The sequence below is a fragment of the Eulemur rufifrons genome, chromosome 4 (genome assembly GCF_041146395.1).
Source record: "Eulemur rufifrons isolate Redbay chromosome 4, OSU_ERuf_1, whole genome shotgun sequence".
NCBI classification, from domain to species: Eukaryota; Metazoa; Chordata; class Mammalia; order Primates; family Lemuridae; genus Eulemur; species Eulemur rufifrons.
The window spans coordinates 25,398,266-25,410,464 of record NC_090986.1 but is presented as its reverse complement, the minus strand read 5'-3'; the positions used below and the strand labels follow the sequence as shown (position 1 = coordinate 25,410,464).

General features: G+C 45.1%; 1 protein-coding gene across 2 annotated transcripts in view; it reads right to left on the bottom strand.

Annotated features, from left to right (window-relative positions):
• ABCC4 (ATP binding cassette subfamily C member 4 (PEL blood group)) overlaps positions 1 to 12,199 on the bottom strand; it is a 226,468-nt gene that overhangs the window by 144,457 nt on the left and 69,812 nt on the right. For both annotated transcript variants that reach the window (XM_069467093.1, XM_069467094.1), the window contains exon 9: positions 4,146 to 4,247. In XM_069467093.1, coding sequence (XP_069323194.1) covers positions 4,146 to 4,247 — 102 coding nt within the window. The remainder of the gene's footprint in view (positions 1 to 4,145; positions 4,248 to 12,199) is intronic.

Genomic DNA, 12,199 nt, shown 5'->3' with positions numbered 1-12,199 from the left:
TATGTTGTTTAACAGTTCAATTTATTCTTTAAGGGACAGAACCAAACTCGCTGCTTCTTCATAGAACTTCCAAGTATTAGAAAATCAATTGAGAGGATTAAACTGTGTTGGGGGAGAGGGGAAAATTCAGCAGAGCATGGTAAACAAAAATGAGAAGGTTTCCTCTTCCCATTCAGTGGCAATCAGTACTTTGAATTATCTATCTTTTTAAAAAGGCAAAAGTCAGATGGTATAAATAGGGAGGATGGTTTTAAATTGAGAATATAAAACCTCAATAGTAGTAATCGCCACCTATAAGGACTTTTGTCCAAACACAGATATTAACACAATCAGACAAAAGTTGATAATAACTATCGAAAATAAACCAAGCTGCTACTAGAGGATTCATTCTTTCCTCCCATAGTTATGATCTCCATGTGAATCTCCCCACGGTGCAGGTCTCAGAGTCTTCACCATGCGCTCCTGGTGGCTGAGGATCTAGCAAATTTATCTGAGCCCCAAACTCATTTTTAAAGGACCCTCTTGAGGTGCTAGTGTTCTCCACAACACGCTTTAGGAAATGCTCTTCAATATCACAGAAAAATGATCAGGAGTAAATCAAAGGCAATGCAGCCACCTGAACTCTAGAAAAGGATTCTGAATCTGGAGTCCCTTGAGGGCAGGACACCCCTGGGATGATGGAAGGAGGAAGCAGGGTGAAGCCAACCCACTGACGATCTCAGGAAGCTGAGCTGACCCAGTCCAGGCAGACCTTTAACTTTCTGGACATGCACTCAAAAAAGTCTCTCCATATCTGGAGTGGGCACAAGTGATTAGTAATACGCCCAGAAGATTCAAAGCACAAAGGAAGGAAAAAAAGGTCTACCTAACCTTCAAAATGAAAAATTTCTCTGGAAATAATTGGATGGTCACATACTAAAACATTCATAATTATTTTTACAAATGGTCACATACCAAAATGTGCTTAAACTGACACCTTATAAATGTGTTCCATACCACACTATGACATGGTCACGTAACAAAACATTCACACTGCTTTCAATCGCAAATAAACTAGCCCTAGATTTTACAGGAATTATAAAAACTACCCAGAAGAAGCTGGATATATTTATTCATTTATTTGGAGACAGAGCCTCACTCCGTTGTCCTGAGTAGAGTGCCGTGGTGTCAGCCTAGCTCACAGCAACCTCAAACTCCTGAGCTCAAGCAATCCTCCTGCCTCAGCCTCCCGAGTAGCGGGGACTATAGGCACGTGCCACCACACCTGGCTAATTTTTTGTATTTTTAGTAGAGATGGGGTCTCGCTCTTGCTCAGGCTGGTCTCAAACTCCTGACCTCAAACGATCCTCCCGCCTCAGCCTCCCAGAGTGCTAAGATTTCAGGCGTGAGCCACCGCGCCCCGCCAGACGCTGGATTTTAATAGGTGAGAAACTTTTTAAGTTTCTCTACTCCTTCCTACCTGACAGACAAGTATTTCAGATTTTAATACTTTTTACTCAGTTTTGACTGCAAGAGAGTGGGCCGCTACAAACGCCACCTTGCCGTCACAGCCTGCAGTTTCTGGTGGGGAGGTTCAAGCCACATCGGGAGGCTACGGACCCTGCCCTGCTCTACTGTAACCAGAAGGGGGCAGCACTCGGACCCTCAGAAGGTTCAGCCCCTTCCCTTCCTGGCTCCCCCACACACTGATGCAAGCCTTGAATGAGCCCCGACTCTGGGCCAGACACACTCTGGGTCAGACACCGTGGTAAGACTTGGGGATGCAGCAATAAACAAAGCAGATCAAATCCCTGTTCCCATGGAGATGTAGAGGCTCCCACAAGGTCACAAATTTTACAACTTAGAGACTGAGCCCAAGTCCATTCATTTTATAAATGAGACCCAGGTTGGTGAGACCTTCCTTCAAATACCTGCCTGACTGTCCAGCAGGGCTGCTGCTGGGGTCCATGTCTTCCTCCTAACTCCTGGTTTCATCTCCAGAACCCCCAGCGTCTGAGCCCCTCTGCCCACGCACGCACCTTCTCTCCAGCCATGACCTCACCAGACTTGACCTCATGATCCCCCAGCGTAAGGCATAATCCCCCCACAGAGAAGGCGGGGGACTGTACTACAGTGCAAGCTGTAAAAGTCTAAGAACATGGTAAGTTCTTAGAAGAACAACAAAATAGCCCATTTTACAACGTTGCAGTTTGTTACCAAAGAAATTTGGTAATGAGTCCTACAAAGTATGTGTTAGCTACCTCAGTGCTTCCCCTCATTCAACAGCATTCACTAGAGTGTGTCTTTGACAACGGGATGCTAGTGTTGCTCTCTGTCAATGCTTCTAGTGCACTGGGGCGGGACATGCCAAGCAAGTAGGGAGAAACTACCAGGGCAGATAACGCACCTTGGACGACTTTCCATGTGCACAAGGTGCAATGATGTGGTTTTATATACGTGGAAACACATTACTGTTTGGTTGGTAGAGACGGCAAGCATTACATCAGAACTGGGTGAGCATGATACACATAGCACAGCACTTAGAGTGACAGGCATGTAAGGAAAGAGTCTTGGCCGGGCGCAGTGGCTCACGCCTATAATCCTAGTACCCTGGGAGGCCGAGGCGGGAGGATAGTTTGAGCTCAGGAGTTGGAGACCAGCCTGAGCAAGAGCGAGACACTGTCTCTACTAAAAATAGAAAGAAATTAGCTGGACAACTAAAAATATATAGAAAAATTAGCCGGGCCTGGTGGCGCATGCCTGCAGTCCCAGCTACTCGGGGGGCTGAGGCAGGAGGATCACTTGAGTCCAGGAGTTTGAGGTTGCTGTGAGCTAGGCTGATGCCACAGCACTCTAGCCTGGGTGACAGAGCAAGACTCTGTTTCAAAAAAAAAAAAAGGAAAGGAAGAGTCTAGAGAGATTCAACATTTATAGCACAGGAGAAGGGAGCAGCAAATGGAGTTGGAGGGAGAGTTGCTCAACAGCCTAAAGCCTCTCAGCTCCTGAAAACTGCACTTCAACTTGAAGTCAGCCACAGCCAGCATTGGCAGAGGGGAGAAGCTGGTGCCACCAGCACGGCCTACCTGTGTCAAGCAGCCTAAGCTGTCCCAGCACCCTCAGAACAGCCTCTCCTTCTGTGGTCCCAACGGCTGCTGGCAGCCAGGGCCCCTGGTTTCTGCTCCTGGCAGGCCCCCTGGGAGACAGCACCTCGTGCCCTACGGCTAGGCTAGCTTCCTGCCATGGCCAAGCTCAGGGTGCCCCCATCACCACCACCGCCGCCTGCCTTTGTGCCGTTTCTTTCAACCTTACACAAAGAACTGCCTGCAGGAAATTTGTTCTCCTGTGCTGTGTGTTCAACTATCCAGACTAAGCCAGGCTGAGACAGGAGGATTTGCAGAGCACCACGGACTCGGGGAGGATGGCACTGGAGTTGTGTGGATGAAGGGGGAGGCACTGAGTCTGAGTCTGCAAGTCTACACATGTCTCCAGGGTGGTCCCTGCTACTTCTCCTGACTGCCTGAATGTCAGAAGTAAACCAAGTGTTGGAAAATCCTTGTGGTCTTGCCAGTTCTGCCTGTCTGCTTGCAGCCCGGTGAAGCCCTTCAGTCGGGAACCCACGGAGCTCACTGCGCTGGCCGGCTGCCTCCCTGCCTGGGCCGCCGCCAGAACAGCTGGCGCCACCCCGACGCTTCCAATAGGGGAGCCCCCACCCCAACCCCACGGCAGAATTCCAGATCATGGGCTTTTCTCATTATATAATAAGATGATCTGAAAACATTAAGGTAAAAATACACACTGATACCCCAAAGTCTCTGTACTACTTTATAATGTATCTGTTAACTGATTCCACACTGGAACCCTAGTCTGTCCTGTCCCATCCAAACACTACGAATATCTAAACCTCCATTTAGCTCAAAATGAGGTAACACATGGAACATTTTTTTGAAAATGACATAAAGCACCTGTCAAACACCAACATCTTACTTTATACCTACTTTCTATTCATTGCAAATCTTATTCCTGATGTTGAGAATTTTTATAACACAACTCTCAGTGAATGAGAAAGTCACATTTTGCATCATGTGTAAAATCTAAAAATTCTCTATTAAATCAATGTCACCCATTTTCTTTCGGCAGTAATGATCTTGTAATGGTGGATATGTTACCTTATCCCAAAAAGCAGTAAAATCTTCTATATGCACTGTCTTTTTACCATCTGACAGCAGCTGAGGGTTGCGCTGTGATATTTCATCAAGTAACAGAAAGTCCTAAAAAAAGAAAAAGAACGAGAAAACACAGATTAATGTTTAAATTGCAAAAACAACAGCACAAACCAAAATCATTACTTCCATGGAATTTGCTATATAAAACTTTATGTGACCTACAGACCATTTTATCAAGTGTAATTTTTATTTATTTATTTTTTTGGAGACTGGGTCTCGCTCTGTTACCCAAGCTGGAATACAGTGGTGCAATCATAGCTCACTGCAACCTTGAACTCCTGGACTCAAGTGATCCTACCTTGGCTCCCAAAATGCTGGGATTAGAAGCATGAGCCATACCGTCTGGCCCAGCTGTTTAAAGTATTGGTTTAAATCAGGAACATACTGCTCCAAAGTTGAACACATTTACAACCTGGACATTTATATTGTTTTAATTTAGTGTTACTAACAGCAAACATGCAGTTGGTAGGAAAGGACCCAATAAACATTCACTGAATCCACACCATGTGCCAACTAACATGCTCAATGCTAGGAACATGAGGAGGAAAGCCATTCCCAGGCCATCGGCAATCAGGCTGGCCCAGAAAGGCAGGCAGGGAACACAAGGCCAATGGCAGAGACTCAGAAGGAAAGCCCTAGCTCTGGCTGTGTCTGTGTCCTCTGGTCTTTCTCCTCCAGGTGTGTGTCAAATAAACATTATCAAACTTGTTATTAACTATCACTTAAGTTATAGTTCTATTAGAACATGTGGAGAAAGGCAATGTAAAAAAAAAAGAAGAAGAGGTTTTTTTAAATAAGTTATAGTTCTAAAAAAGAAATTTCTTCTTAGATTAAGTTTCTATCTCTTAAAAAATATTTTATAAGCATCGCATGTACTCACCACCGAATTGGTACTAATTGATCAACACTTATGTGCACATATGGTAGAAACATTCACCGGGTATCAGGCAGGTGGGGTGGGGGCAGGGAAGATGGGTACATTCACATCTAATGGGTGCGATGCGCACTGTCTGGGGAATGGACACGCTTGCAGCTCTGACTCAGGCAGGGCAAATATATGTAACCTAAACATTTGTAACCCCCCCTTTATATTCTGAAATTAAAACAACAAAGGATACACAGTGACTATGAAAGACAAAATTATATAGCTGAGTGCATGTAATAAACACAGTTAAGGCTTAGATTCCATAAAGAAAAAATATAGTAATTGTGAATTAGGTTTATCTGAGTCACTGCTTTTTTCACTTGACTACTGATTTGTTTTGAATTGAAATGAGATGAGAGAAGTAAAATCTAAACTGATGGAAAAAAAATATTTTATAAGCATGTTTGCACAACCACTTATCTGTGAAACAGCGAATGCCCTGCCTGTCCTTGACAGCAGGGACGGCCATATCTTCCCCTTCTTGCTATTTTCCACACTAGATAGTAGCTATTCCATGTAATTTAACTGTATAAGACAAAGCCCTCCTAACCATTACAAATCTAAGCTAATAATATACAGGAAAACTCCCTATTGCTCTTCAAATGTTAGTAGACATAATTCAATGAGAAGAGCTACAGGGGCTCAGAAATTCATGAATAATCAACCCAGGTTACACCCACCCCCCATAATTTGGTCGTGTGAAAGAAACATTGGCTAGCCTCAAAATTTGCTCTCAGTCTTCTGTGGTTAACAATCCCCCTCGACCCCCCAAATTTCTAGATGATATTTGGCAGCCTGGAACGAGGACCATGCTTCCCAGCCTCCTGTGCAGCTGGTGTGGCCACTTGACTCAAGTTCAGGCCAATGGAAAGTGATGACACCCAGGAACCTTCTCCCAACCCCCCTGCTCGGGTCTTGGAAACTGCTGTCCTGGTAAAGACCATGCTTAGCGGAGTACGAAGAAAAAAAGAGTCTGGATCTCAAATGTGAAGGAGCATCACACCAGCCATGGAACTTGTAATGGGGTGAACTGTGTCACCCCCATGCTATGTTTTGAATGTGTCCCCTCCAAACTCTAAGTGCTGAAACTTAATGGCTGATTTGATGGTGTTAAAAGGAGGGGTCTTTAAGAGGTGATAAGGCCATGAGGACTCCTCCCTCATGAATGGACTTAAGGACCTCATAAAAGAGGCTTCATGCAGCATTCAGCTCTCCAGCCCTCCACCTTCTGCCACGTGCAGAACACAGCGTCCCTCCCCTCCAAAGCATGCAGCCACAAGGCGGCATTGAGGAAGCAGAGGGCAGCCCTCACCAATCAAACCTGCTGGCACCTTGAGCTTGGATATCCCAGCCTCCAGAACACTGAGAAACACATTTCTGTGGTGTTTTGTTATATAGCACTACAAACAGACAAGACAACCGCCCAAAAAGGTAAATTCCTAAACCTAGTACCTTAAAATATGACTTTAGTTGGAAGTAGGACCATTGCAGATATAATTAAGAAGAAGTCACACTGGATTATGGTGGGTCCTAAATCCAACATGACTGGTGTCCTTGTAAGAAGAGAAGAGAGAGACCGAGATAGAAACACAGGCAGAAATCAACAAGTGAGGATGGAGACAGACTGGAGGGATGCAGCTGCAAGCCAAGGATGCCACGGACTGCCAGCAACCCCCGGCAGCTAGGAGAGGTGAGGAGGGATCCCCCGTTACAGGTTTCAGAAGGCGCACGTCCGTGCTGACACCCTGACTTCAGACTTTTAGCCTCCAGAGAGACTGAACTGCTGCTGTTTTAAGCCATCACGATTACGGTACTTTCTTAGAGCAGCCCTAGCAAACTCACACAGAACGTTACAAGGATTTTTGCATAGAGGAAAACAAACAACCCTGCGTGAATGGCTGTGCCAGGGGTATTCTAGAACCCACAGGCAACTGAAATAAGCATGTGAACATGTTTGAGAAAGAGAAAGCAACACTTAAGTCATCTACTACTCTAAAAACTGTAAACAGCCTTTAAGTCTTTAACATTCCTAACTATCACTCCATAGAGCTATAAATTTGATTATAATGTTACCCTTCAAAAGAACACTGGTAAAAACTGAAAATGAAAACCTTCTTCGGTGCAGGAAAAGGAAAGTGCAGCCCTATGCATTTCTCTCAAAGGCCCAGCAAGCATAAGATGCCCTCTGCTCACCACTCCCTCACCATCCACCCAGCAGCCTTCCTGAGAACTGCTTAGGGTTGGGCACTATTATTTCTATGTGCACAAGTCCGTGTCCAGCAAGGAGACAGGGGGACACAGACGCTGGCCTGAGGACCCCACTGCAGGCTCAACCGCAGCATCTCCGATTTCTCTCTCCACACCTCACCCAAAGTCATCCAGGAATCAATTTTGGCCTGTTCTATCACAATTCACCATTACATTTAAAATGATCCAATTTTAGAAGTTCACTAACAATCATCTTGAATACTGATACAATTTTTTCGCTGGTCTCTTCTATACTGCCCTATTCCTTCTTTCGCACTCCCTAAAACCATCGAGCTGATCCCAAACACCACTCCCTAAGGATCTTCTTAAAGTACCTCTGATAAAGTGCACCATGCCTCAAACCCTTCAGTGACCCATCAGCACCTACATCCACACTCCAAAGTGGCCTTTCCCTTGAAACCCTGAGTACTTAATCTCACCCATGCTTTAGGGCTGCGGTCCCCAGCCCCTGGGCTGTGGGCCGGTACCACGGTCTAGGGCCTGTTAGGAACCAGGCCACACAGCAGCAGGTGAGCAGCGGGCAAGCATCGGTATTTACAGCTGCTCCCCATCACGTGCATCACCACCTGAGCTCCACCTCCTGTGCGATCAACATTGGCATGAGATTCTCATTGGAGCATGAACCCTACTGCAAACTGCGCATAGGAGGGATCTAGGCTGCACGCTCCTTATGAGAATTTGTCCAAAACCATCCCTCCCACATCCACCACAGTCCATGGAAAAATTATCTTCCACGAAACCGGTCCCTGGTGCCAAAAATGTTGGGGACCACTGCTTTAGGGCCCATCTAAAATGTTAATACTGCTGGGAACCAATGCAAGACGGCTGCAGATGGGATTGATACTAAAGTACAGAGTGGGTAGAGATATGCCCCTCAACCACTTACAAACTCATTTGCTCACCCACCCACATGAACATGTCCCAACTCCAACTCCATGCTGCACAGAGTCAGCTCTTCCCAGATACATGCTACAGGAATAAACAAACAGACTACACAGCTGGCTTAAATCAAACAATTAGCTACATTACTAAGGTCTTATACAGTGTAAGTTAGCACAGCAACAAGCAAATGGTTATGTATGTTCCAAGTCTTATCTAGACAGAATAAAGTTCTGGTATTAGCTTTAACATATTACCAAAACATCATCCAATATTTAAGTGTGCACATGTTAGAATAGAAATTCCCCCCTCCAAAAAGAAAAAACTATGCACGAAACAAGGAAGTAAATCTATTGAACACTTCTCCATAAACAATAGGTCTAAGTGTATAAAGAAGTTATAATCACTCAGTGGTTAAATGAGACTCCATTCAACACGTGAACAGCTTGTACAGGTGCAAGAAGTGCTAGTTGGATTTTTCTGTAGTCAGGCTCATGAAAATGCTGAAATTAAATTGCCATTACAGCAAGGAAGTGTATCCCCAGAACAGGTCGTGCAGGGAAGTATCAAGCATCAGAACTCCAGCCAAAAAGACTGACTGCAGAGTAGAGGGTAGGCAAAAACCTAAGCAGCTTTGTGAACAATATAACCCCCGAGACACATTTTACTGGATGTGGAAGTCGCTGAACCCTTTCGGTGCTTTGACATTAAGACAAGATCTTTTATAATCCTATTGGCCTTGCTCAATGCCAACACCTTTCCTCACTAAGAAAAAAATAGAGGGAACTTCTTGGGCCTATAAGCTTCATAATAAATCCTTGATTTTCTGTACGTGGAAAAAAAGAAATTGAAAAATGTATAAAAAAAAGAAGATACTACATGATAAAGCCCACATGTGGGTTTGCCCTGTGTGTATATTCCAAGGCACCATCTCGAAGGTGCAGCGGGTTTTCTACCTTGGGCTCCCAAAATAATCTTACTAGAAATCGTCCAAGAGGGCCCAATCTATTGAGTCCCAGGCTGCAGAAGACGGGGTTGCATCAACTTTTAAGAACACAATGTTTTCTAAACTCAATGTGCCTACCAGGCTTTCTAGCTCACCTATGGTCACGTCTCGGCTAGTTTCGATAACCTGGTCAGTACAACTGGCCGACCTATGCTTCCTCTCCTGCTGCCACTGTCACTTTCTAATTGTTCACTAGCACATCCACCTCAGAGGCAAAGAACGGAGAAGGAGTAAACATCAGATCAGATAATCACATTCATTGTCTATTACCTCTGTTTGGTAAGTAGGAAAGGAGGCTGCATCAGGCAGACCCCTCAGCGGGTCTTATAGCAAACACCTGGATATTTCAAAAGAATTTCAGACTTCAAAACCAAATCCATCCTCAGATCTGGTTCTCTTCTAGTAGTCTGTATTTCAGTGACACCAGGTGATTTTGCAGCCAAAAAAACCAAAGCAGCCAAATCTGTCCAACTCTCTCTACTTGGTCCTAGTCTAAATCACATCATCTTCTTCTGGACTAATTACTGCATCAGCTTCTTGGGGCATCTCCCTGTATTTACCCTGGACCCTCCACTCCCACCTATTCCCCAGGCTGCAGCCAGGGTGAGCTCTGAAAAAACTAAAATCCTTAATATCATCTGTTGGGTCCTGTACAGAGGACCAGGCCTCTAGCATTCTCTACTCTTTAGCCTCGTGCATTTTTGGGTGGTCCTGGGTCTCCTTGTGCACCTTGAACTAGTGTCACATAATTACTCCCACGGAAATGCAAAGTATCGGCCTCCTACCACCCCCAGCCCATCTGCCCACCTCCAGCTCCCTCCAACACCACCCAGGTAATTCTCCAGGCTACTTCTTGAGCCTTCACAGGAAGCACTACCTCCACTGTGGCATCAGTATCTCTACCAAACACCTCATGGCACCTTGGACTTTGCCATCCAAGGACAATGACACATAAATGCACATGGATGCTGAGTTTAATTTAATTATATATTACCCCTCCACACACACACACTTGATGACATATAAATTCCCAGTGGTAAGGACTTCTATGCACTTGTTTACCATTGCAGATAAGAACCTATCAGAGCGCCAGGCTTAAGCTAGGTCCTCAATTATTAAATGGAATACATAATCGAGTGAATGAATTAATTTGAAATTTGCCCCGCCCAAAGCCTCACATAGACCATAACAGATATTTGTGCTCTTCCTCTCAATTGATTTCAGTCTTCAGTGATCCTGATGTCTTTTCTATTTGCGAAACACATTTGGACTTCATGGGGTTCCCTCCCCCCAACAAATGGGACAGTGTTTCCCAAATGTGGCATATTTTCAGGTACACGAGGACATTTTCTAAAGCTGTAGGTACCCTGGGCCCGAGCCCCAACAACCTAGAGTGAAGCAGAATCTCCAAGATACAACAATTTAGTTTTAATAAGCACCTCAGGTGATTCTGACAAACTAGGGAACACAATTTTTAAATGGGTCACATTATAGGGTTTTAAAAAAACGTTGAAGATCTAAAAGAAGAAAAAAATAGTCTAACAATTACTTCAACACCACCAGGAAGCCGTTTGTCACACTAACACCAGCACTTTCTAATCACTCTCAGTCTCTGTCATTTTTGCCTTCTTTCCCCAAAAATCACTACTGCTGAACAGACATCTGAATTCCTAGGCCCACCTCCCTTCCAGGAGCATCTGCTGCAATCAAAGATGTGTCCTTTAGCAGGACACAGAGCACCTGACAAAGTTAACTCTTGGAAAATTCGAAGTATTCGGCAGGTCACAGTTTTTATTGTGCTGCAAACACACATCTATCTACAGGGAAGGGAATTTCCAGCCTTAGATATGGTTCAGTAACATTTTGGTGGATATTTAACAATCCTAAAGATTTCTGCCTATCCAGATATTTGAGCACAATTCCCTGAGAACCTTCTGCAGGATACCTTTCATGCCACAATCACTGATGTGTGACAAAATCCATCAGGGGATCAAAGTTATCACTTTCCACTAAAACAATGCTCACATTTAGACATTTACAGAATCCCACAGACATGGTGAAGCTGGAAGTTTACTTTCCTTGCACATTTTCTGAGCATCTGCTCTCTGTAAGGAATACAAAGTAAGACTTTTTATTCATCTACGTGGCCCAGGGAAAGCCTAGGCCAGCAGAGGCTACATTAACGCCGGGCACAGTCCCTCACTCTGGAGAGCAGGTCCACCAAGTCCAGTCAGATTTGAGATACACAGACGGACACATGGAACAAGAGAAAGACCTGGACTCAGTCCCCCTCCGGACAAGACCCAGCTCCCCTGGGTTGAGAACCCTCCTCAAGTCCCAGTGTTCCAGGAATGCCCAGCTCGAATCTGCTCCATCACCTGGACTTTTTCTGGCTCGTAGTAAGGACAGGCAACCCTGGGTCTCTGTTGGGTCCCCGCCCTTTCCTGTGACTGCTGTTCTGTCAATCGAGTATTTGGTGCCCATGACACATCAGTGAAGCTGAGTTGCACAGTACCAGTCTTGCACAGCAGGAATGAAAGTACTGAGCATTCGTGGGAGCTGGCCAGAGGGCTCAGAAGCATTTGCTTAAGTCAAGCACAAAAGGGAAGAAACCCCAGGGGCAAAGACCCGAAAATGAGGATGAAAGCAGCACAGACAAGTCCCCCTGCCAGGTACAGGGTCGTGTGCTGGGAAACACACACGTGGCCAGGTGAGCCTTAGAGTTCAAAAATTTGAGTCCATAGGCAACAGAGAACCTTAAACATTTTTGGAATAAGATGAGATGATTAAAACAACACTTACGGAAATATTCCACACATCCAAATAGGGCCTAACGCAGCAATATTAGAAACCAGGCCTCTGAGCAAATGTCTAGGTCTACCATTTAGAAGCTACATGAAGATGGGCAAACTATTTAAC